Source organism: Pimephales promelas, chromosome 3, assembly GCF_988280905.1.
Source record: "Pimephales promelas chromosome 3, fPimPro1.hap1.1, whole genome shotgun sequence".
Classification (NCBI taxonomy): domain Eukaryota; kingdom Metazoa; phylum Chordata; class Actinopteri; order Cypriniformes; family Leuciscidae; genus Pimephales; species Pimephales promelas.
Genome location: NC_142771.1, coordinates 8508926 through 8536854, shown reverse-complemented (window position 1 = coordinate 8536854; position 27929 = coordinate 8508926). Strand labels below are relative to the sequence as shown.

The following is a 27929-nucleotide window of genomic DNA, read 5'->3' as shown; positions in this document are numbered from 1 at the left end:
AGTAAGTGACTCAACTTCACCTTCTTCAATGTGAGAATTCATTATAAATAATTAATCTTCAAGGAACTATTGAGCTCAAAAGTCCCAAAATGTCACCAACTGTCCCGGCTTAAAATCTGAATACAAAAATACAACAAGAATTTAAAAACAATAGTATTTAAAATCTACTTGGGCATAATTGTATTGATGTTTTCAACGATACCTACAAATAAAGTGATAACAATAACATTTTTATAACAGAAAGACGTTTGTCTGCAAATTGTGATTTCTCTAATGTAATACCAGGATGACAGACATCAATGTCATAACTCATGTGACATAATATTGTATCAAAAAGAAGACCCTAAGGAGTCTTAAAATGACCCTAAGTCTTAAAATGATGATATTGGGGGGCGTCACGTGACCCAGAGTGAGATGGCTGTCTGAGTTCTTTGCTCCACTCTGATCTTCAAATAATTTACATTTATTCCTCCAAAACTCTCATTTTATCTTGTCGGACGGATCCATAACAATGTCAGAGTCAGAAACAACTTCTGATAAAGATTTTCCTATTTTTGGCACAACGCGCCCGCAGAAGGCTAACGGAAAAGATAAGAAGATGTCTGCTCAATACGCGTCTTCGACTGAATATGAGGTTAATGCAGTCGATTCTCAAGTGCATATGTCATTGATTTTAACAGTAATAAAGGCCAACGGATCGAGGCTCAATAGAATTAACAGTCATCTGGAGGAGATAGCCGGTTCTGTGTCTTGCCTCCAGAATTCATTCACCGCACTCACCGAGAGAGTAACAGGAGCTGAAAATCGCCTGGAAGAAACTGAACGGAGGATTTCAGCTGTCGAAGATTTGGCAGCAACCACCGAAGGGCAGCTGTCAAGATTGAAGGTGATGGTGGATCAAATGCAGACAAAGATAGACGATCTTGAAAACAGAGGTTGTCGCAAGAATCTGAAAATATTTGGTCTACCAGAGAAAGCTGAGGGCTCCGGCCCGCTCTCTGTGTTTTTGCGTGACATGATTCCGAGACGGTTAGATTTGCCTGCCGACTTTCCTGCACTGGATATATTGAGAGGGCCCACAGATCTCCCACCTTCGCATCTAACAACTCAAATTCAGCTCTGAGAAGTATTTTTAGTTCGGTTTCTACGGCTCACTGATAAGGATGCAATTCTGAGGGTTGCACTTGAAGACGGTTCTGCAAAATGTCTCAAAGCTTCAATTTTACTCAGCAGGCCTGCTGCAGAAACGCGTGAGTTTGCGACCGTGAGCAAAGCTCTGGCTGCTCACGGTCTGTACCGTGGGTTCACTTACCCAGCAGGCTCAGGTGTCTACATAACGGAAAGATTCAACTGTTCGATGACCCGAAGTCAGCCAAGGTTTTTTTGGATTCGCTCCACACAAATCATGGACACACTCTAGATCAGGGTTCCCCAAACTCGGTCTTGGAGGGCCACTGTCCCTGCAGAGTTTAACTCCAACCCTGATCAAACACACCTGAGCAAGCTAATCAAGGTCTTCAGGATCAGTATCGATATAGCTTGTTTTCACGTGACGTCACGCCACTGCGTTGCCATGGCGCGAAAAGGAGATGGAGGGCAGGAAGTGATTTTCTATATTAGGAAGCACTATAACACACTCAAAATGCCTGTCTTTTGCGTCGTTTATGGTTGCTCAAATCGATCAAAACACGAGGAGTTTTTATCGTGTGCCAAAAGTTGTTGTTCATAAGGGGGGAAAATACAAGAAATTGACAGAAAAACACCGGGGAAAATGCCTTGCAAACGTACGTCTGCGGTCGGGAGCAACCGAATGGGAAAATGCCTGTGTGTGTGTGTGTGCAGTGATCACTTCGTCAAATGTGAGATAATACATTATTTATATGGCTTATAATTACATCATTCAGGTGTTTAAATACACTTATGTGGCTGTTTGTGTAACGTACCAGTTTCCGAATTTTGTAAAGTCAAAGTATGTCTGTAAGATGAGTTAGTTGCTGATATCTAGCCGCCCGATGGCAGGCAAATCTCTCAATTCAGTTGAAAATCGGTCCTCTTCATAACGTAAGGATCACGTCCAACATATGTTTCGATTTTCTGTTTATATATTTCTCTTGTAATAGCGTCTAAAGTAGTACAGTACGGATTTTCCTCCATCTCGTCCATTGTGCTCTTCACTCCTTGCCCTCCATCTCCATTCCGCGCGTCAACACAATCACGTGACTGCAAACCACCTATTGTTATGCACATCTAATCAGTAAAGCCGGTTTCTTGATTAGTAGTAAATCACCTTCACCTGCTTTCAGATGGACAATATATGGTGCAGTTATGAGTGTTAAATTAAAACTCAAGAGTGTTAAAGTTAATGAAATAATTAAGTGATTAATTTAGTGATGATTGAGCATTATTGAAGACACCTGATGATAACAAGCAGAATCACTGAAGGAGAAAATCACAAATTGTAAGTCACCATTATGGCGATCAGTGTTTGCTTTAGTTGGGCTCTTGACACTTATACTTTCAGTATAAATTTTGTTTGTTTGCTGTTATTGATTTATGGCAGTCAAAAGAACAAAGAAAACTGTGATCTGAAATATGAAGCTAATTCAGATGATCTGGTTTAACTTGTAAACAACAGATTAGTGGATATACAGCATTTGATAATCCATATTTTTCTTATAACCCAAAACATTTAATAAAAATTGTTCTGATCAAATCACTTTCATCTTATATAGTAACACAGACATCAATAATCAGCCTGTGTATCTCAACAGTGGTGACAATAATAATCCTTTTTGCCACCAATCACAACTCATTAATGGCTCCCATCATGCATTGCGGTATGAATAAATTATGATCTGAATTGTCTATGTAATTTACTTTCCCTAACTGAATATTCTGCTCGTCACCATTGTTGAGATGCATTGAGTGAATCTTCAACATTACTATCATGTTGAATTTTTAATCGAAAATTACGTTTAATGAACGTTTGAGAAACATTATACCTTTTAAAACATGTTCCTCTAAAATCGAGAAAACTGGACATTTTTCACGCTCCCAGAACCAACACTATTTAAAAAGAGAACGTTCTTATAACAATATTCTGTTAGCTGGGAAGTGTCTGTGCCGTTGAACATTTAAGATCAGGAGCTTTGATGCAAATCGATGCAATCCACACTCACCTGACATCAATTATACACACACACACACACACACACACACACACACACAATAAAATCACCATATCCTTTTAAAAAATAGTTAAAGAAGAGGGGCAAAGGGGAGTCATCATAATTCATAAATGGTGTTAATAAAAAAACAAATTGTGAACAACAATATTGTGTCTTTCTTTTAAATGGGTATTTTAGAAATGGGATAAATTGTGTTTGTCCTAATAAAATGCTGTGTTGGGCACTGTTTTGTAGCTGTATGACGACCAGAATAGTACAGCTAATCAAGGATTCGTATGATTACACGGTATACTGTATATCTAATGGGCTAAATTTGGTTAATGTAACTATAAATTCACAACAACATATTTCACTCAGTCTTCCATGTAAAAACCTACGGTGAATAGGCCTATAACTTTTAGTAGGTCAAATACTTGTGACAAGTCACAAAGTGGATAAAGTAACAGGACATCCTTCTAAATTAAAGTTGTATTGTAAGAGGTTTTTTTGTTAGTTTTTTGGACCAATAAGTAGCCTCCGTTTAACAATGTGATTACATGAAGAAGAAAAAACAACTTTTGAAAAAAATGTTCTCTCAGGAGGATATACGGCTACAATAACAACATGTGTCTTCTAAGTGACGGTCCACCATCAAGCTAGGCTCTTTAAAGCTAAACACAAAATGTGTAAATGTTGTTGAAATAAACAGAGAGCCCACTTCCCTATTTTGCGGATTTTGGAAGATGTGTGATAACAGTTTGTGTTGTCGTAAAGGCAAGAGCAACACACCGCTAATCCAAATGCAAATTATTTTTTTTCTTTAAATGACTCACTGTCTCTTTCTCTCTCACACATATGTAGGCTAGTCATAAACTCTTAAGAATTTTAATGATTAGTGCTTTATTTTTAAAGTTTGTGGGTAAGAATCGTTTAAATAAATCTTTTATTTTGAGGATGGATTCCGGGAAATCTGCCTTATTTTCAATGTTCAATGTTGACAGCTATGAATAACAAGCAGCATTTGAAAAATAAAATTTGAAAAAGAGGCAAGATGTGATTGTCTTGCAAAAAACACAGTTCTTTACATTTTTATGAATTAAGATTATTATTATTATTTTAATGTATTGTTTTATATATTTTAGAGCTTTTTTTTTCTGGGATACCATATACAATATACCTATGTAATTTATTTCATAAACACAAATTGCATTTCACCCAGTGCTATTCTATCCAGAGTTACATTTTAACACACATGTCAAAACATGTTGTGGGTTATTTTTTAACACATCTCTTTTTGGAGTATAAAAGTAATGCATTAAATAATATACAAACTGTGTTTAAACATGAATACGTCTATTAAAGAGTGTATATATGTGTACACAGAGAATCGCAATGCTGACAAAACTGTTTTTAAATAAAAGTTGCTGATAACATCTGGATTTCAAATAAAAAGAGTGTTTTTGTGGCCCAACCGCAGATCAGTTACACGCTGCAAATGCAGCATATGTGAAAGCACTAGCATGAACTGATTCTATACTGCATACACACTGCACACAGAGAGTGTGAGACAGGTATAACACGTCAGTCACACTTACACCACAGAATTGTGCAAAAACTCAGCTAGAACATTCTGTTCTTGTGCCAGTTACATGTTAAAGAGTAAATTCAAGGACATGTAGATGTGAACTGCAAACTTGTACACTCTTAAAATGGATGTGTTAAAAACAACACAACCTGTGTTATATCTTAACACACCTGTGTGTCTAGTTAAGGACAACACATTTTGTGTTACTTTTAACTCAACCAGTGTGTTATTGTTCTTAACACAGGGAGTGTGATTTCACTAAGTTTGCACTTTGAATTAGATTAAAATGTAGCAACTGACAAAATATTGTGTGTAAATAAGTTTTATTTACACTGGTGCACTCTTATAAAATGATTTTGTAAATAACACAACCTGTAAAAAGAGATGTTAAAAATGACACATGCTGTGTAGATTTTAACACATAAAGTGTGTGTGCTTAGGGACAACACATTTTGTGTAGATTTTAACACATGCTGTGTAGATTTTAACACATGTAGTGTGTGTGCTCAGGGACAACACATTTTGTGTAGATTTTAACACATGTTGTGTAGATTTTAACCCGTTTTGTAGATTTTAACACATGTAGTGTGTTTACTCAAGGACAACACATGTTGTGTCAAATTTAACACACAACCTGTGTCGTTTCTTTACACATCTCTGTGTTTATAAGGATTACACATTTTGTGTTACGTTTAACACAACTAATGTGTTAGACAGCAGCAGTGTGTTGTTGAAACCTTTTACACACTAATGTGTTATAGTAACACAACTTGTGTCAGATATGCGTCACATGTGACTGTAGTCGGAGAGTATTTGCCAGAGTTACTTCCCGTGTGCTTACAAAAGTGTTTGGATGAACACTGACACGTATTGGTAACTTGTGTTTATGTAGTCCAGTGATGTTTAATAGAGTTTGTTTGAACATTTGGATGTTTTAAACATCATTAATCTACATAGACAAGCTCTTATTGAGAATTAACAGAGGTTTGATGTTTCATTTCAGTTTTATTTCAAGTCACCAGAATCGTGATTAATGGCTCCTTTATTTGGGCTCTTGACCCTTTACTCTTGTTTTAGTGTTTCTCTGTCAGCTGTAACTGTATTTTAATAAAATGCATCTGTTATAGTGTCAGAAAATATGATCAGAAGGTTATTGATGATGTCATAATTAGCAAGTTATGATCAAGTTTTTGAGTATATGGATGGAGTGCTTTATTTTAATGATGTATTGTTAGTTCTGAAAGTTTTGCGAAAGTACATCCAGCAATTAAAAAGTGCAGAATGACAAAAAAAGTTCAAAGCTACAGCAGAAACCAGTCAAACACAGATATCAAGAATCAGCGTATGGATCTCAATAATGGTGACAAACGAAAAGTTTCATGCCGCAATGCATGCTGGGACTTATGGATGAGCTTTGTACTAGAGGCATGAAGCTTTGCCACCATTGTTGAGAGTCATATGCTGATTCTTGATGTCTGTATTTGACTAGTTTCTGCTGCAGCTTTAAACTGTCTCTAAACATATTTTTTAAAGAATTATAACATAAGGTAGCATACACCATAATATCATGTAAACACTGAGTATCTGTAGTCAAATATAAGTGATCAAATATAAGTTATCTCTTAAACATTAAACTTCTCTTGCTATGTTAAAAAACATCATGTTGAATAATGATCATTTAATGATCTTTTTCCTCAAGATAATTTCAACTGTTTCAGATGTGCAATATAAATACACAGAAACAGCAAACAGAGAAACAAATGGTAAAGAGTGAAGGGTCAAGAGCCTAAATAAAGCTGCCACTAATCACGATTCTGGTGACATCAAAACAAACATTCAATGAATCGTCAACACACAACCTGGTAATTCTCAATAAGTGTTTCTGTAGACGTCTGACAGAAATAAATTGTTTGTTATAATAAATTAGTTATTAATAACAAGTGAAATCAGCATTTGAAAAAAAAACATTGAAACCGAGGCCTGATGTGATTGGCTGCCAAAAACACTCATTAATCTGAAGTTTTTTTATGAATTAAGATTTTATTTATTTATTGTAATGTATTGTTTCATTTATTTTAGAGCTTGTTATGGGATACCATAGAAAATATACTACCTCTAATTAGGTTCATAAACACAAACTTCCCTCCACCCATTAAAATTCTATCCAGTTACATTTTAACACACATTGTGTGTTAAAAACTACACAACTTGTGTCAAAATACCATCAACACATGATGTGTGTTGTTTTTTAACACATCTCTTTTTAGAGTGTACAAATATCCGTACTTTTACAAGAACACTAAAAAAAATATTGATGGTTTAACTTAAGAAAGTAAGTAACCTGGTTGCCTTAAAATTTTAAGTTGATTGAACTGGAAAAAGTGAGTTAATACAATGAAGTAGATTAATTTAACCATCAGAAACTCAAAATAATAAGTTATCTCAACTAAATAAATTATTATAAAGTTGATTTGACAAAAGAAAATATGTTGTGATACCAAATCTTGAAAATATTTTTTACAGTGCACAGCTCCAATATAAAAACCTGTAAAATAATAATCTGAAGTTGAATGTTGAAATTTGCATTCGGAGACAATCACAAACCTTTATTCTGAATTTGAAGCTGCAGACAAGCACTCTGTCTTTTACCTTCATACAGTTAAGACCAAATCAAAAGCCATGAGCACTGTAAAAAAAAATCCCGTATTTTTTATGGAATAATGCTGGCAACTTTGCTTGCCAGTAAAATTCTGTAAAAAATATATAAAAGCTGTAGTCACTTTCACAGTAATAAACCGTAATCACCTTTAAAGTAATAAATCGTATTTCATCTTCTGAATCTTTTGAGAAATTTATTTCTGTTTTGTATCATTATATTACACTGATAACCATCAATCATCACAGTAGCGATGAGATTTATAGGAGCAATCATAGCACATCAGAAATTGTTAATACCTAAATGAAGAAGCTGCACAGTGTCATTCACACAAACATTAAACACCATCATGGTAACACACATGAAATAAAAAAATTCAATAAACATAAATTGAAAAAAATTAACATAAAACCCTAATGTAGGCTACATAACTGACTAGAAAAAAAAACAAGAAAATAATGAGGAAACAGTTATTTCAACAAAAATACATCAAATGAGAAGTTTTTGATGTTTTTTTAACGTTTTTTTCACTGTAAATTATACAATGAGTTGTTCTTTTTCACTTTCAGAAATTGTAAATTTAACAGGATTTTACAGTAAAAAATATATCACAGTTATTTGCAAAAAATAAAGTAGCCTATCTATATTAAATTATAAACTGAATGCAAGTTTATCATCAGCATATTTGAAAGGACATCAGAAAGAACTTCTCACTGGGGTCTGAAATCCCAGTCATTAGGCCTTTATCACATGCTTCAATAGCAGCAAGAGTGTCAGTAGACACATCATATATGAGAGAGAGAGAGAGAGAGAGAGAGAGAGAGAGAGAGAGAGAGAGAGAGAGAGAGAGAATTTGAATTTTGAAAAAATACTTTATTTACAATTTTTCACAAAACAAGTTTCACCATTTACTAATTTTCCATTTTACCTTTTATACCACACACAAAGCTTTTTCTACATTAGTAGATGAGAAAAAAATATTTGTCCATCAATAACAGAGCACAAAGCCTCATTCTTGCACCATTTCTCTTCAAATGTAATAACATCATTCATGGAAGTATAAAAACGAAAATCAATAAGTATTCTGGATTTGACAGTGGCTAAAAACATAATATTAATATCTTGATCAGCACCCCCTTCTATCTTGTTTTTTCTGCTCATATAAATTGCCAACTTCGCTTGACCTATAAGAAAATTTAAACACTGACAAATAAACCTATTTCTTCTAACATATCTAAAACCAATAATAAATACGTCTATAGAAAAAGATTCATTAAAACTATAAAATAAATTATGTAATAAACTAAACAACCTTTGTAGTCTAACACAATCCATATAAGCATGAAAAACAGTCTCTCTACTAGAACAAAAAGGGCATTCTGCAGAAACATCAGGATTTAAAACTGAAATAAAAGCATTAACTGCTATCGCACCATGTAAAATTCTCCATTGTATGTCCCCAACTCTTTTACCTAATGGTGACTTATACAATGATCTCCACTCTGGTTTATTATCATCATCAAGTTGTAGAACATTACGCCATGGTGTATCAACCCTCTCATTAAGCGCTTTTTTATTAAAAGCAAGAACACAACCTTTATAAAAAGATTTACCAGTACTTGAAAAAAAATTTAAACATAGATGATGTTTCAGGAATTTTTTTAAGCTCTGGAAAATCTCTAACATAGGAAAAATAAAAAACTCAGATAATACATCCTCTTCATTAGGAACAATTTTGTATTCATAGTATTCTGATAACAGTTTCAGTTCATCAAAAGTGAGTTTTTGTTTCCATTTTTGTAATAAATGAAAAACAGATCGTAAGGACTTAATTTTCAAACTCAAAGCAACTCCTTCCATATTCCCAAAAGCTGGTCCTGTCAAGTGTACTAGACTCCCCATAGTACAAATTTTGGATGCCACAAGTGTTTCTGTAAGTCCAGGAATTGAACAGTCATTGTGTTTTAAATCGAAACGTGCTCCATATATTAACGGTTCTTTAAGGAGCCAGTAAAGAGATTCAAAATGTCCTTCTCTTTGCACTCTGAACATTTTCCACACTTTAAAAACATTACGATAAAAAATAGGCATCCCATTAAGGTTCACCTTTGACAAGTCCATGAAAAAAAGATTCCTGTCCATTTTCAAATTACCAACATTTTGTAATATTTTACATGCAACTGCTTTCCAGCTTGAAGTTACAGAATTATCAAGAAGTCTTTGTAAAAACTGTAAACGAAAAGCTGCTGCTCTACTTTGAATATGAACCAATCCTTGCCCTCCTTCTTCTTTAGGTAAAAACAATATGCTCTGAGGAACCCAATGTAACTTATCCCAGAAAAAATCAACTAAAATTGCTTGAATCTCTGCTAAGAGACGCAAAGGAGGATCAATACAGGTTAACTTATGCCATAAAGAGGAAGCAACTAAATTATTTATAACTAAAGCTCGACCTCTATATGACATATTTGGGATTAACCATTTCCATTTTTCAAGTCTACCTTTAACTTTTTCAAGAGTTCCTTCCCAATTTTTTTGTACAATCACTTCATCTCCTAAAAAAAACCCTAAATATTTAAAACCTCCTCTCTTCCAAACCAAGCCAGGAGGAAGGGCAAACGGAACATTTTTCCAATCCCCTATTAAAATTGCTTCACTCTTTTCCAAGTTAATTTTAGCAGAGGACAGTTTTTTAAAATCATCAAGTACACGCATTAAAACCTTTACATCACTCTGTTGGCTAACAAACACTACTACATCATCAGCGTACGCAGAGACTGTTATACTTTCAACATTGGACAATTTAAAACCTTGTACATTCTTCCTCAATTGCTGCAGCAGAGGTTCTATTGCTAGTGAATATAGCATTCCAGAGAGCGGGCATCCCTGCCTCACCCCTCTAAAAACTTTAAAAGGAGTGCACAAGCCACCATTAATTTTGAGTATGCTCTCAACATCACTATACAAAACTTTGATTTTATCAATAAAACCCTTACTAAAACCAAATGCTTTTAATGTTTCCCATAAATATGCATGTTCAACCCTATCAAACGCTTTCTCTTGGTCAAGCGAAATCAAGCCAATGTCACTATTTGACAACTTAGAGACATAATAGATATCCCTAATAAGGGAAATATTATCAAAAATTGACCTTTTGGGAACACAGTAAGTTTGGTCCGGATGGATCACCTTACTCATAACTTTTGTTAATCTGTTGGCTAAAATCTTTGAAAGAAGTTTATAGTCACTACACAGAAGTGAAACAGGTCTCCAGTTTTTGATCTCAGTGAGATCTCCTTTCTTGGGAAGAAGGGTCAGGATTGCTCTCCGGCAACTCAAAGGTAGAAGACCTTCGTCCAAACTACCATTGAGGACTTCTAAGAGATCCTCTCCTAAAACTTCCCAAAAACATTTGTAAAAGTCTATGGGTATGCCATCAACTCCAGGCACCCTTCCGGATTCCATGCTCTGAACGGCCTTATGCAGTTCTCCCAGGCTGAGCGCACCTGAAATCTCTGCATTACCTTCATCAGACACCTTTGGTAAATCCTCAAAAAAAGCACTTTTACTGATATTGTCTGATCCTACTTCACTTCTGTACAGTGTCTCATAAAAACCAATTGCCCTACTTCTGATCCCTACAGGATTGGACAACAGAATTCCTTCTTCTGATCGCAAAGCGTGAATGATTCTTTTTTGCCCATTTTTCCTTTCAAGGTTAAAAAAATACTTTGAAGGTGCATCCATCTGATCAAGACTTATAAATCTTGACCGGACCAAAGCCCCCTGTGTTTTAACCCCTAATAATTCTGCCAATTGATTTCTTTTCTTAGAAAGAATCTTCAGATAACTTTTTTGTTTCGTTAAATCCGCCAATTCCTGTATCTTAATTATGTCATTCTCTAAGTCTTTCATTGACTGATTTAAAACTTTGGTGCTGTTATGAGCATACTGCTGACAATACTGTTTAATTTGCACTTTACCAAAATCCCACCATTTCTGAACTGATTGAAAAGAATCTTTTGTTGTTCTGTAATCGGCCCAAAACAACTTAAACGTGTGTATAAAATCCTTATTATCTAACAACGTTAGATTAAAATGCCAGTACGCACTTTTTGGCTTGACAGAATTCAAAATAAAAGAACATTGCACCATACAATGATCTGAAAGACCAACAGGAAAAATACAACAATTTTTAAAAATACCAGTATGATGTTTAAACACATAAAATCTGTCCAATCTTGCCAAAGATAAAACATTACCACGTGTATGTGCCCAAGTATATTGCCTTTTATCCTCATGATAAAACCTCCACACGTCACTTAATTCATGCTTATTTATTATTTGAAAGAGACGCTTTCTTGACGGCATATGGGGTTCAATATGATTTCTGTCACAATTACTCACTGTACAATTAAAATCTCCCCCCAGAAATAAATAATCATCATTAGAAACATCTTGTAAAACAGAACATAATGTATCTAAAAACAACATCCTATCAATTGTTGAGTTGGGGACATACACACAAATAAAAACAAAATTACAATTCTCAACTTGTGCTTTCACTTTTAAAAGTCGACCTTTCAAAAATTCTTTAACTTGATATGAAGCTGGATTAAATGTTTTTGCAAATAATATTGCTACTCCTCCACTTAAAGTGGTATTGTGACTGAAAAAAGATAAGCCTTCCCATTCCTTCATCCAATCATTCACATTATTCACGTCACTATGTGTTTCCTGAATCAAAGTGACATCTAGTTTTTTCTGCTTGATAATTTCATACAGCTCAGCTCTTTTTCTATAATCTCTAGCACCATTGACATTCAAGGAGGCAATCCGCACTTCAGCCATACTTAAATAAATAAACAAACAAAAAAACACAAGTGAAATCATATAACTAAAGTTCTTAGTCTTCATTTTCATTTAACTCCGTGCCAACTTTCCTCACAATCTTTTTCAAACGATACACCTCCCTGTTCGAAAGGCACCCATCTACTAATAAACCTTTAGCTTTGTTATAGAACTGATTTAAGTCAGGAAAATAATCCTTTACAACCACACCCCTTTTGTTTTTTGTGGTATTAAGGAAACGTTTTATGTCATCAACGTCATAACTTCTGCTTATAGCAGCTTCACTCTGTGACAACACTGTACTCGAGTCAGACATTTCACTTCCACTTTCTGACTCTTTCTGATCCTCATCACCCTCAACCACTTCACCTTTTTTAAAACACTTTATGTGACTGATCTTTTCCACATGTTTCCGTTTTGTTGGCACTTTGAACAGCCTACTCTCTGTTTCTATATCAGACACATCGCCCATGTTTTCAACATCACTGTTCAACAAAACAGTTTTTGCAGCAACAGTTTCTGAAGAAGTGTCCCTACCTTCATTTAATGATTCCACCGAGGTCGATCCGGCTTCCACAGGCCCCTCAACAGATGCTCTTTCCCCAACAGGTATATCCACAGTCGGCACTGCTTCAGCCAGACCGACCTCAGCCGGTTCAGACGCAGGCTTATCTTTAGTCGAAGCACTACCTCCAGCTGCACTCTTATCAGGACATGACCGTATTAAATGGCCCGATTTACCACATCCAAAACACTTCATTTTATCAGTGGTAACAAACACAACATATTCAAAATCATCCACACGAAAATTTAGAGCCAAGTCCAATTCCGCGTCATCTTTGATGATCATGAACGCAAATCTCCTGAATGAAACTATGTGTTTCAATAAAGGAGACTCGCACCCGATCGTGATCTTCTTAATCGGTGAAACCAACTTCCCATACCTTGATAGTGCTTGTTTCAAAATATCATCACTGAGAAACGGAGGGATATTTGATATTGTGATTTTTTTTGGTAACAACAGCGGTAGAACAGGTGTAAGTATTTCATCAATGATTATGCCTCTCGCAACTACCTCATTTGCTCTTTCCACCGAGTTTAAAAAAATCACGTTCGCACCATTCATTCTGGATGCGGAGAGAATGTTTTGGTGACCAACAATCTCTCCTACACCCAGACAACAAGTTTCTACACTCGCCACGGATACGATCTTAACTCCGTGACGGCGTGTTAAAACATCGAGCCCAGTACCAGCCTGAGCTGCCATGCTTTCCAAGAAAGCAGGCAGCACAAATAAACACCACACAAGACAAAAAAACAAGTGAAACAAACAAATTCAAAAGAAAGAAAAAAACTAAAGAAAAAACACAAAGAGAAAGAAACAAATACACGCGCTCAAAATTCACGCTCTCACACACGCTCCACAAACGCCCACGCATGCGCAGAGAGAGAGAGAGAGAGAGAGAGAGAGAGAGAGAGAGAGAGAGAGAGAGAGAGAGAGAGAGAGAGAGAGAGAGAGAGAGAGAGAGAGAATAATTTTTACTTTTGGGCATGTCATTTCACAGAAAACATACATTGTTTTTCTGTCTATAAGGCATGCAGAAAAGCTTCACTTCCTATTGAGAACTCAGATACCACACAGAGAGAGACATCAACAACATCAAGGTATGACTATTAATTAATAAGATACATTTAATTAGTTTGTTTTCAATTATTCAATAGTCTGTATATATTTTAGAATTTCAGAATAAGAATTATTAAAAAAATCATTATTTCTTTATATTTATTTTGTATAATATTATTATTATTATTATTGCAGGTTCAAATTTTTTATAATAAACACAACTTGATAAACATTTTACAAACTAAATAAATGTAAACATATTACAGCTGTAATTTATAATATTTGTCTAGTGTTAAATTTAAATAGATATGATTTTAATGTAATTTTCAGAGTTATGTTTTCTTACAAATTTTCAAAAATGTAACGTTTTTATTTGGAACTGTATTAACAAAAGGTCTGACTGTACCATATGCAGATTAGAAAACACTTAATTGTATTGGGACTGTGGACTCATCAATAATGTCCCTGATTGCCACAACAAAACATTAACAAACTAGGCTTTAAATTTAACTGTTAAAATGTATTTTACTAACATCAGATTTTAAACACAACACAAGTGGATAGACACTTAGAACACGTCCAATTTAAATTGTGTTATGGCGAACACTGTAACTGACAGTAACAAACGTGCTTACACCGACACAAGTGTTCAATTTCAATTTATTATGGTTTATTACTATTACTATGGCTGAGTAATAAACTTAAAAGTAACACACACACACACAATTTCAATTTTATTATGGCTAATATGACTGACAGTAACAAACAAGATAATACACAATGTTTATGTTCAAGTTAAATTTTTAGCCTATAATGGCCAATTACTACGACTAAGAGTGACACACACACATGGACACACACATCAGTTATATTGAAAAGTTGGTGTTAAATAAAAGGCTTTCAAAATCTTTTCTCTTTTTTTTTGTCAAAATCTTTATTTCATTATGTTACAACTAACCCAGATTAGGGATGAATTGTAACATTTCACTCCTCGTGTTTGAAACTGAACCATGCATTTTCTGTTTGTGTTGCAAAGATAATAGTTGTCATTTGATAGCAGACACTTGTAGTGAATCACATTTTGAACACTCTGGCTTAAAAGCACTCTAAGATATTATTTTCTTTTATACTTCTCCAAGAAGTATTTATTTTGTAATAACCTCAACGTATTCATTTAGTGTATCATTATTGCGCGACATTTGTGTTAATAATTGTCACATGCACAGGTGACTTTGTGTAGTGGGAGGGGCCCCCAAATCCAATTCTGCTCAGGGCCCCCAAAAGGCTTGGGTCGGCGCGTGTGAACAGGTTAAGTAATTTAAATGTGTTGTTGTTTGGTTTGAGTGTATGGTCAATAAATAAACAAATTAATAGAGATGGGCACAAAAATTATGTCTCCATGCCCCACAATATGAGAAACGCTGCTGTAGCCCAAGACTGGTTTCCCACTGAAGCTAAGAAGGGTTGAGCCTGGTTAGTACCTGGATTGGAGACTCCAAAGACTGGAATGGATCAACCTTATATGTGTTAGTGCAGGGGGTATTCAACGTGTGGTCTGTGTGGCTCCATACGCCGATCTCGAGTTAACATACCCACATTTAAAAGTACCAAATTTCCAAAATAAATAATCAAGTAAATATAACAAAGTAAATATGTCCTACATTACTACCCACCTCTGAGTTGTAGTTTGTGTTCTTATTTCTCTTTCGAACAATGGTTGAAAGAATGTTTCAGGAACATCACACTAACCTTTAAATAACATAACATTAACATTCAGGAAACTGGACATTTTTATATTTTTGGAATGTTACAAATCAACGTTCATAATGTTAAATTTTAAATCAAAATTAAGTTGAAATAATGTTTGAGGAACATTATACCTTTTAAAACACTTTTCTCTAACGTCAAGAAAACTGAAAATTTTTCACGTCCCCAGAACCACACTCAATATTTAGAGAACTTTCTTATAACAAAAGTCTGATAGCTTTGCACAACCTGTTTATATCTTTCCGTCTCTAATGAACTTAACTCCTGAATTAAGCAGAATTTTGACACGTTTTTTTTTTTTTCAGAAGTGTAGAGATTACTTTTTCCACGAAGAGAAGATCCTTGGTTGAAGATCTTGAAGGAGTAATAATAACCGATTGAGTCAAGGGTGAATTGGTCCTTAAATTGTTTTGATCATCAAGATGAGTTTGTCCTGGAGTCCTGAATCTTCTGAAAATAGTCGAACCACTCTTGAAAACAGGAGGCAAAACCAACCTGATGTCACTTTAGATGACATAGTTAGGGATTTGTTATCGTTTTTTAATGGGGTTGAGTGCTTATGTGAAAATAAAAACAAGATTGAAGACACATTTGACATTACAAGGGGACGTGGTGGTTGCTGGTCAGCTGATGATATCAAAGAAGCTTGGAAAGAAACACGAAAACTGGATATAAAATCAAGAAAAAGACAGCACTGGGCTTGTGTGATAATGTCGCAGGTGTTAAAAGGATGTTTGGAGAATGGTGGGTTTAACAGATTAGAAGAACAGTCTGATCTCAAGGAGGTTGAAACTTCCCCAAAACTGTCTGATGAGGCAGAAATCACACCCTCTGAGACAGAGAGAGTTCAACACCTTTATGAACGAAAACGCACAACATCTTCATCAAACTATGCTGGGGGAGATGAACAGCATTCTGGAGCATACCACCAAACAAATATTGTCACTCAGGGCCAGACTGCGACTCATTTTACAGGCAGGAGTCAGGACTCCTCCATTGCCGATGAAGGGAGAAATGGGCCTACCTACATACGCATCCCACTCATATTGTCACACAATGAACAAATACAACCAGTGCAACAAGCTCAACAACCAGTCACATCTGACTATAAATTCATAAATGGATCTCCTTCAGCTTTAACTGATAATGATTTAAGGAAAAGAAAATCTTATACTATGTCATTCAACCATCAAACCAATAATGCCAACTGGGTGTATGAGATATTGAACAGACAAACTTTAGCTGTCAATCATTATAGGAATGAACGTGGATTTGGAGATCCCTATGAGAGAGGTCATCTTGCTGCAGCTGCCAATCACACGTGGTGTCAGGAAGCCCATGATCACACTAATTATTACAGCAACATAGTGCCACAGCATAAGAGCTTAAACAAGGGCCCGTGGAGCTCTGTGGAGAAGAGGTGTAAAAATCTCGTCACAGACAGGAGGACCTGCAATGTCCATGTGTACTCTGGACCACTTTACCTAGAACCTAATCCTCCGTGGATTCAAGAGAAAGCAGTGCCAAGTCACTTCTTTAAGGTGATACTTGTGGAGAATGAGGATGGGACAGTAAGCAAGCCCGAATGCTATTTGATGCCCAATTTCTATTTTGGACCCGGTCCCCGATCAGAACAGACCAGATCAGATTTGATGAGACAATGTAGGACGACCATTGAAGAGATTGAGCGAGTCTCTGAGCTGACTTTCATAGAACGCACCAATCAGAGAGGGAATGATCAAACAGTAAAGATGATAATGGTGGGACAAGATGGATACGGAGAGCGAAAAACTGCTGAAATACAAGTTCAAATTAGATTATAAGATTTTTTAGAAAACCATACTGCATGATAATGCTAACAGGCTTTTCTTTATTTCTTTTACAAAACAAAATGTTGTATTATTATTATTATATATACACACGACTTGACCCAAATAACAGATGAGCATCCAAAAGTGTCCAGCAGACAGAAACTGGAATAAAATATGGAATAATTACGCCATTATGACTTTTCTGTTATTCGAAAAAACAATTTTAAACATTTTTTAATATGTATTTAAAAACTTGTGAGTGTTTTGTCATTTGTATTTTACTGCATAGAACATTATTAGATTTTTAATTAAGTACTTTGAGAGGCTGTATTTAAAAAGACTTAATCTGATGTCATTTTATTCTCAATTAATTCAATAACTTTATTTTTTTTTCATTAACAGGATCACCATATACAGTTTTTTTTCTAGATGCAAGAAAATCATGCAACACATCTTTTAGAATTTAAAGGTGGATTAATAATCTTAATCCATGGTTGGATCGAACATGGAAATATAAAACTATAAAAGAAGTTGCTTTGGGGCTCAGTAGAGTATGCAGTAAAATATACTGTCAGATATTGCTCACTGAATGTCAGTATTGGACAGAGGGTTTATGTAAGCATTTTCAAATAAATGTCAATATTGGTGAGTGTTTGCATAAATGCAGTCATTTGTGTTTAACTGTGAACAAAAGAAATATGAATAATAATAATAAAAAAAAAACATTTAGGCTAATGCTTACATCGATCCTTTTGTATTGTAGAGTTAGAAAATATGTTGTTTTATAAGTTGTTCAAGGAGAGGAAAGTATCTAACTCCACTCGATGTGTTGTTTCCGTAAAATTTTTGCTTGTAAATGAATGCGCATTTTTTATTTTTTACCATTATTTTGTATTTTGATGAGCAGGTATTTGTAATGTGTACACTGTAAAAAATTATTCATGTGCCTTGTAATTTTCATAAAATATTAAAAACAAAATAAATGATACATACAAATACTGTGATAAATACAAATATTGTGTATATTTTATTAAGAAAATTGGGGTTCAGTGTTGTATAGAAAATATTGAGAATATTTCACTAATAAAACCAAGAGATACTTTTTGCTATTTTTTTTTAAGGAAACATACAATTTTGAGGCCTGAATTGAGGAACTTAGAGAATTTTAGAGAATTAGCTCAATTATGATGTTTAATTTAGAGTCACCATTGTTAGTTCCCAGCATGCTTTCCACATGGCTGGTAATGGCGAGGAAATGTGGAAATTAAGTGTTATTTTATGTGTTTTTTTAGTAAAGGGAAACATCAGTAAATGTTTTATGTTCAGTTATGCTTCACATTTGTTATGTTTTGACATTATGTTTTGACAAAGAGTTTCTATTATGTTGAAATTTTGATTGTTACCATTATGCAGAAAAGAAGATCTGTAAGGTTATTAATAGCTTCTTATATTGTTATTCTAAAACATGTGGCTTTGTTTGTTGAGTAAAAACTTTGATATAATGCTAATGCCGTAACAATTTTAGCTTTGTGCTGTGCAACAGTCTTTTAATAATGCAGTATACCTCAAAGTCAAATATAAACAATTTCCATTCACTCAAATCACACACTTTTGAGCGTCAACTTAAATAAAAAAGCATATTTCACTAAAAAATATTAAATTCATTGTAACATAGACTAAATAATTAAGGGGATTTTACATGATTTATTCAGTTAGATACCATGAACGAAATCAAGCCTTAACTACTCAAATATATTATTTGTAATATTGTTAAGTAAATAGCAGTAACATTTTTTTAAAGTGTAACAGTAGTTTTTGATGTATGTGTGCCTCTCTGTTCATATGTATATATATAGTCCTCTGCTCTATGATTGCACTGATAGATAATGGAATTGCTCCGTTTTGCTATTGTTATAAACCTTGGGTGTCATTCACTACCTCCTCCTCATTCATTTTTTTTTTTTTAAGTTAGACATCAACCTTCTAACTATTCCTCAATTAATTCCTTATAAATAATATAACAAGAAAATCATACAATTATAAAAGAATGCACGACCCGGCGTTCATATATTTTTTTCTACACAACAATAATTTAATCTTTGATGACGGAATAAATGTAATTCACTTTTACTCCACAAGGTGGCAATGTCTGATACACAAATGAAGTGACGAGAGCAAACGCAAGTTTGGTAAGTATATATAGCCAGATCATTACATACAAAATCAACATCGTTTCAACGTTAGGAAAGCAAACCAATTGCGTTGATTTTCAGTTAGTTTTGAAGAATGACGCGTCTGACGTTGGTTCAACGTTAATTCGATGAGCAAAACAATGCCAGATCAACGTTGTTTCAATGTCATGAGAAACGTCGTTTCCACGTTGATTCAATTTTGGGTGTAAAAATACTTGATTACACTGATTCTGATTCTCCGAGAATCACTGAAGAGAGTTTCAGACCAAATTTTGATGATCCTTGTATAGATCAAATGTGGGATTGCACAATTTCATTGTCATAAAAAAAAAGACCGATTACATGTTTGCCTTGATAATTGTTTTAAATAAAACGTGGTAAAAAAAATAATAATTGTAGGAACCGTGGATATTGTTAAATAAATTAATTTGTGTGTGTATGCATGTATTATTTATACATAAATAATTAATAAATTCATATCACCTCAAGTGCCATCTCATAAAACACCACAATGCTAAAACAGAACTGCATGATACATTGAATTTCTATGTTTGCTTGTCTGACTGCATTCCCTATTTTGATCCTTTGGTTACAGATTATCATCTGTCAATCATTGTGTCTGTCTCCATGTATTTAAGACTATTTTCCCTACTTCGGTGTCCTGGATCATCAATGTTTATGTGGTTGAGTTATTTTCCTGGGATCTCCTGAGTTTTCTGTTTTTGGTGCCACACGTGACATTAGAATATACTAGGCAGAAATGTACATTCAAAAAGCATTAGTACCAATTCAGTTCAGGATATCTTTGGTCTAAAAAGTACCTAGCAACTAAAAATAAGTAGGCTTACTAGTTCTAATTTTTCTTAATAAGTTTAATTAAATAATAGAAATTGGAATGTGAAGTAGTATCTAATAAATAAGCAGGCTACTATCTTTAAAAAGGCACTAGTACCTAAAGAATAAATACTAAACACTAGTAGCATGAAAATAGATACTAGTTTTAAATCTTAAATGTTAAAACTGCTTTAAAAATACTGGGTTGGTTCAGCGCAAATTTGGGTCAAATATGGACAAACCTAGCAATTGAACTGGGTTACATTTTACACATTACAACAGTTGGGTTTGTCCATATTTGACCCAAATTTGCACTGAACCAACCCAGCATTTTGAGAGTGTAATGATTATGGTGAAACCCTCACACAATATTTATGCCTTAACCCTTTTAGTTATTCTTTGTAGGTGTGTAATTTAAGGAAGATAATTTGCATTAATTACATTCTGATACGGACATAGAAACCGGATTCTGTCAATATAAAATCGTCCACATAGTTTTAATATTACTTTTATTGATTTGCAATTCAGCAATTATTACTGACAGACAACTGACAGCGAGTCATGAACAGATTAAAGCACACAAACCAACATCGAACCAAAATTAACATGTTATAACATATAGCTGAAATAAAAAGTGTAAAATCGTATATGGATAAAGTAAGCACCCTATTTAGAAAACGTGAGAACAAAGGGTGCAAAGCAGCGATAAACAACAAATCAAACTGCTCTCATAATTCGTAAGATTATTATAATAACCCCTAAACAGGCGTTTCCTTAATCTGTGCCATGCGATATTCCTTCACAGCCTTCTTTGTGTTCAGGTCTGGCTTTAAGTGTGATATCTGTAGCACATCTTCAGTCAGTGGATCAGTACTTCCATGCCTGAAATAATAATGAGTCAAAAATGTCTCATAAAACCAGCCATTTTCCCAGACAATAGTCCAAAGAGGAACTTTTTTAAGATTTTTCTTATGTAGATCAGTCCAACTGAAAATATCTATATTATATCTGGTAAATTCATCAATTTAACTAAATTTAATCCTGGGAGAAAAAAAAAATATTCCAGAATAATCTGCTTTATATTTTAAGATAATGTTGTCTTTATAATTTTAGTTGTGGATAACTTACAGCTTCAAGTGATCCTCAATAGCGCTGCGCTCATACACCATCCCATCTGCAGTTTTCACTGGATCAACAAACAACTTGTGTGAAAGAGGACACGTTAAAGTAGGAGGAGTGACAATTTTCTGCAACTCTGGACCTACATATTTCTAGAAAAGATAGAAAGAAAATTATTTAGAATATACTTACACTTTACATATATATATATAAAGTGTAAGTATATTCTAAATAATTTTATTTATATATATATATATATATATATATAAATGTATTAAGACAGTATTGTAAAAATCAAGCACATTGTTTTTTGTATATCAGTTTGCTGATTTTAAATTAATTATGAGTTACTGTAAAAATTATATGATCAAAAAGTTACAACAATGTGTTTTTACATGAACTAAATAAAAATAATTTATGCAATATTAAGTTTTTTTTTAAAATCAGTCTAATGTAATTTAAATTGAATTACTTTCCTTTTTAAGTACAACCAACTTAGATGTTTAAGGCACCAATTTCTTGTTACAGTGAAGTACACTATTAGTAGAACAAAATAATATTTTCATGATTTGTTACAAAATTGTATCTTTTGTCAAATCAACTTAGATAATTAATGTGGTTCAGATTACACAAGATTAGTTTGAGTTTTTTATTCATTAAACCAATCTCCTTTGTTGTATTAACTCCATTTTTTAATTTCAATAAACTCAAAAAATAATGCAACTAGGTTAACTTACCTTTTTATAGGGTAACTAAACCCCTGGTCAGAGCCTGACTCCGCCCACTGGAAATATTTGAAAAATGCTGAAAAAGTGGACAGACCCCAGCGGAGATCGAGAGAACGAAATAGATGCTAAAACACTCGATCCTGATCGCTTTCAATACTCGCAATTCCAACTCCTGACTCGCTACAGTGGTTTTGACGAAACAAAGCTGGTTTTTATACTGCCGCTCGTACCAAGAGCGTGGTGAGCTAAAACCTGCGTACGTCACGAAGCACGGAACATCCAATAGGAAAATTCAACTGCAGTAGCCACCGTTCAACCTGAAGAGGGCAGCACTAAGACGTTTTTACACCATATATTGTAGAAATTAGAGCCCGACCGATGAAGGATTTAAGGCCGATACGATACAAATATTTTTGAGTTTTAAAATCTGATATATCGGCCGATATTTTATTTATTTATTTTAAACTGGACATGATAGTCACAAATTTTGTCATGCTTATTTGAGTTAAGAGAACTAATGGGGATGTGTTTTAAATTGTTATTCAAGCAATGTATTTATCGAGTGTTGCCAACAGGAACGGTATAGGTGGACAAACCACACAACTCCAACACTCATGACATGTTTCAAGCTTGTTTAGTCCATTTTAATTTTATTGTTGAAATATTCATTTACCAGCCATTATAACTACCTATCGGTCTGCCGATATATCGGTCTGGCTCTAGTAGAAATAAAACACTTTATACACAAATGTCAAAAAAGTTACTTGAATCAATGACTGGTATTAATAAAGATCCATTCTTACAGATCATTAAATAAAAAAAAGTTGGTTTAGTTACTCTTTAAGTTAAACCAACAATGTATGCAGTGTAAGAAGGAGGCGTTTGTAAACTTAATGAAATTACCTTTTCCAAGTCATCCAAGGAGGAACTGGCATACATCTTTGTACTTTTCTTGGCTTCTTCCACATATTTGTGTTTGTTGGATTGGAATTCTTCAGCCAAAATGCTTTAAAAAAACATAGCATGACATTTAAATTATGACTTTTTGACTACTTCATGAAAAATCTAAAATCTCAAAACTTGAAGACTAAAATGTTCTGTTTACCTGTCGAGAGGATCCTCCGGTTCTGGAGCGATCAAGAGCCCGAATATCGCATCCAGGATCTCTCTCATGGTAATGTGGGCGGAGTAATTTCGATCAAATATGTTGTGACAGATTCTTCCCACATTGTTTACATTGCAATGGTAAACCTTTGTAAAAAAAAGTAGTTAAGGGACTAATAAAAACGAAATGTGGAGAAAAATGCAAGTAATTTATGTTCATTTATTGTTACGCTTCATTGAAAATTGTCATTTTGGGGCGTTTAAACTGGGTGAATGTCTATGTCCTCTATCTGTAACTGCTGGAAGACTCGAAATCAATCAATAAGTTTATCAGATCTTGTATGGATGAACCACATGTGAGGACAGTAGTGAATAAAAGGATACAGGGGTGACGAATCTCATGAGAGGTGGTTTCACTGGGTATTCAGGACCAAACTCACAGTACAGCTCAAAGACGCCGTCTTCATACGGGGTATCAGGTGGACCTTTCATGAGGATCTTCCAGAAGGCTGAACAACAAAACTGTATTATTTAACAGCACACTAGCTGATATTGAAGGTACATTAACACAAGCTTTTGGTGGCCTGTCTAGATACTGTGAAGACACCTGATGTTAACAAGAAAAATCAATGAAGAAGAAAAACTTATTTTTTTCTTTTTAAAAGTCACTATTATAATCAGCATCACCACTGTAATCATTATTTGTTTTAGTTGGGCTCTTGGCCCTTAAATCTTTAACTTTAGATTTAGTTTTCCTGCCGTACATGAGTTATAACAGCCAGATGAAATAATAGAAGAGATGATCTGATGGTGTTGGTTGCGTTTAAACAATCATTATTTCACAAACATTTGACCTGAATCACTGAACTCATTTACAGCCCAATTTAGGTTTACTTTATGCTGTACAAGGACCGCGCTGCTATAATCAATAATGTTTTTAACTTTTACAAAGTATTCCAAATAATTTTTTTAACAACTCACATACAAAAAAAAGTGCTTTGATTGTTTTCAGACACACAAACATCAAAAATCAGCCTGTGAATCTCAATGGTGACAATTATAAAGCATGTTGCAGTGCATTCTGGGTGCCACCAAACAAAACTTTCATGGCTTTCATGGCTCATGTATTATTTAATAATGAGCTTATGTTCAGAGGTGATCTGTTTGTCACCATTGCTGAGATTCATACGTTAATTATTGATGTCTGTGTGTGCCAACATAAATAATTTAAGTTTATTTTTATTGATTTGATCATTTAGTTTAATTGAAAATGCTAAAAATATTATGTTGTACAAGGACAGAGCTGCTATAATTAATAAAGTAAACCCAACTCAAAACTTGGCCTATATATAAGTACTGTGATTCAGGTCTAATGATTGTGAAATAATGATTGTTAAAACACATCCAACACCATCAGATCATTTCTTCGATTTGTCTGTTATAACTCACGTACAGCAGTCAAAGTAAATCTAAAGCTAATGATTTAAGGGGCAAGAGCACAACTAAAACAGACACTGATCACCATAATGGTGACTTAAAATTATGTTTTTCTCCTTCAGTGATTCTGCTCGTTACCTTCAATGTCGTTGTCTTCAATGTTGGCACTAAAAAAATAAAAGACTTACTACTTTGACGTTAGTCTGTTATTCAGATATTTTTGTTTTAAAAAAAAGAAGTAAATTTTACTCATTTTAAATGGTTAACTTGTAAGGAATTACTTTGGCTAATTATTACTCAATTCTAATTTGTTCAATTTAATTAATATTGCTTTTAATCTGTTGCCTCAATTTGATTGATTAGACATAGATTATTCATTCATATTCATTTTTACAGTGTATGTTAAGTCACATTACTTATTTAATAATTGATATTATTCAATCATTTAATCCATACAAGCCATAAGAAGTCAAATAATTATTATTAATGTTAAACATTAATTTTCATACCCATATCTGCCTCGGAGGGCAGCACTGTGCAGAACGGATGAGGGTCACAGTGGAGATTCTTCAGCTCTTCCAAGATCCTCTTGTCCTTCTCCAGAAAGACGCCCGTCTTGGACTCCAAGATCCTCTTTTTCAAAGCACTGCGACAATTTTGGCATAGATGGTGAGGCACTTACATTTTCAGTATTATTTAAACAATATTATTTGCAACCCATGATGAAAATCGCAATCCCATTAAGTTTATTTGACTCAGTGTAAAGAAAATCACTAAATTAGATTAATAACAGCCTTAAATTTTGAATAAAAAGAATACATTCAGACAAAACATCAACGTTTTTAATCAAGTAAAGTACGTTTAGTGCCTTTATGTTGAATGGACTTTTTCTTTAACAATTTCTTTCAAAATTTTTATTTTGAACTAATTTCTGTGATAAATCAATGTCCTTGCATATTAAGCTAAATTCTCCAAAAGCTCTTACTTCTTTGTCAGAGTCACTTTGTTGTGTATCTGTGGAGGTAATTTAACCTCTGGTTTGATATCATAACCACAGGTCCCAAAAATGTTGAGGTCATCCTATGAAATACAGCAATAAAAACAATCAGTGACAGCTTAAATTTGTACTTTTTTGCATCATGTTTTCAGTCTATTGTCATTCTTTTCCCACATTTTAGCTTTTAACTACATGACACTGTATGACTAACATATAATCTTTATGACTAATATATAAGTTATCCAAAATACTATACCACTTTGTTAATTGATGATGCATCAAAGCATTTCTTTTCCTTCCTCAGCTCCATTGACAAGACCGTCTCCATCTCGAAGAGTTGCAAGGCAGCTTTGCTCGTTTCAGGCTTAAAACAGCAACCACCTCAAAAACAAAATATTTAGCCAATGAAAACAATATTAAGTGCAGTTGTATTAAAAAAGCCTAGTTAAACCAAAGATACCTGTAACATTGCTGATCCCATGTAACTCGGTGTTATCCACTGCACCGATCAGCACAGCATCAACAACGATTTTTGAATCCATCAACCTTTTTGCAGTGGCAACCGGCATACACATCGATCTGTATTTTGTACAAACATGATGTCATTTAAAATAGGGCTGTGAAACGATTAATCACATCCAAAATAAAAGTTTGTGTTTACAAAATATATGCATGTGTACTGTGTATAATCATTTGCAAATATAAACACACAGACGTGTATATATTTAAGAAATATTTGCTTATGCACAGCAAAATCTCCAGTGTTAAATTAACACTTTAAAGTGTGAATCATATAAACTCTGAGCAGAGTGTTAAATGAACACTGAAGCAGTGTTATGAGATGAGTTAATGAGATTATTAAGTGAATAATTGAGTGATCATTGAGCATCATTGAAGACCCCTGATGATAACAAGCAGAATCACTGAAGGAGAAAACTGAAATCTTTCCGAAGTCACCATTATGGAGATGAGTGTTTGCTTCAGTTGGGCTCTTGACCCTCAATTCATTAACTTCAGATTTTGTTTGGCTGCAGTATATTTATCGCCAGTGTTGGGTGTAACTAATTACTAAGTAATTAGTTACTGTAATTTAATTACTTTTCCCTTGAAAATGTAAAGTAAGGGATTACTCTTAATTTATCTGTAATTTAATTACAGTTACTTCTGATGTAATTGAGGTAAATACTGTGTATAGATCAATCCGATCTCACAGCGATTCGTATGCATTTTATGAGGTGTCTAAATCATACGACCGCACTCGTACAAATTCGTATGTATTATTGTAAAATATGTGTGAAAAAAGTGTGAAATGTCATGAGATCAGACATAAAACAATAGTGGATTTAACATCAAAATGCATTGTCTGATGCTAAAAAGTATGTTTTTATAATGTAACCTTCTCCACCTTGGTCAGTTTAAGGATAATTCATGCAATTTTATAGTATTTATTTGAAAGAATTAAAACAGATTCATGTCTATCCTTGTATTATTCAGCTGGTTGAGATTGATATGGGATTTTGAAAGTAATTAGTAATTAAAAGTAATTAAATACTTTTTAGAGAGAGGAATTAGTACAATAATCTAATTACACGGTTGAAGAGGTAATTAGTAACTAGTAATTAATTACTTTTTTAGAGTAACTTACCCAACACTGTTTATCGCTATTATCGCTACGCTATTACTTACTAAATTAACAATCAGTTTCTTGTTAATAGTAGTTACTTGAGTGTTAAGTGCATTACTCATTTGTTCCTATGTAGTTATTCATTAATGATGGTACAGTATCTAAAGTGTTATATGATCAAGTATGTATTTAACTGCTATCTGAGAGTTCCTGAAAACGCACCCACAATCATTTCCATCTGTCAGGCATAAAATGCGACATCGGCAATCTGGAAATCTCTGTCTGATCTGGTTGAGTTCTTTGCATCCACGATTTAAAGCATCATACAATAAAGTGGCTCCAGACGGCTGAAGTCCATGAACATGCTCCTAAAAAACAAGGAAATTATAATGTGTTAAATGTAGTTTTTAAACGCTTACACTTTCCTGTGTAG

The 27929-nt window shown here is 34.0% G+C and overlaps 2 protein-coding genes across 5 annotated transcripts in view; one reads left to right on the top strand and one right to left on the bottom strand.

The window, feature by feature from the left end:
* The window catches only part of LOC120481498 (uncharacterized), an 86062-nt gene that overhangs the window by 37529 nt on the left and 20604 nt on the right, over positions 1-27929 (bottom strand). Inside the window, exons 16-25 of one of the 4 annotated variants that reach the window (XM_089129291.1) lie at positions 27719-27864; positions 26333-26451; positions 26129-26253; positions 25861-25955; positions 25385-25521; positions 23823-23947; positions 23440-23585; positions 23238-23340; positions 21616-21758; positions 20980-21369 (exon numbers count right to left, since the gene is read on the bottom strand). In XM_089129291.1, the coding sequence (XP_088985417.1) occupies positions 21246-21369; positions 21616-21758; positions 23238-23340; positions 23440-23585; positions 23823-23947; positions 25385-25521; positions 25861-25955; positions 26129-26253; positions 26333-26451; positions 27719-27864 (1263 nt within the window). In that variant the 3' untranslated portion in view covers positions 20980-21245. Of the gene's footprint in view, positions 1-20979; positions 21370-21615; positions 21759-22324; positions 22391-22482; positions 22652-23237; positions 23341-23439; positions 23586-23822; positions 23948-25384; positions 25522-25860; positions 25956-26128; positions 26254-26332; positions 26452-27718; positions 27865-27929 lie in introns of those variants that run through there. The other 3 variants (XM_089129293.1, XM_089129292.1, XM_089129294.1) reach the window with 3 other exon arrangements.
* On the top strand, positions 16361-17473 carry LOC148981956 (endonuclease G, mitochondrial-like). Its single transcript, XM_089129321.1, has one exon. The coding sequence runs from the start codon at positions 16361-16363 to the stop codon at positions 17471-17473; it is 1113 nt and encodes a 370-aa protein (XP_088985447.1).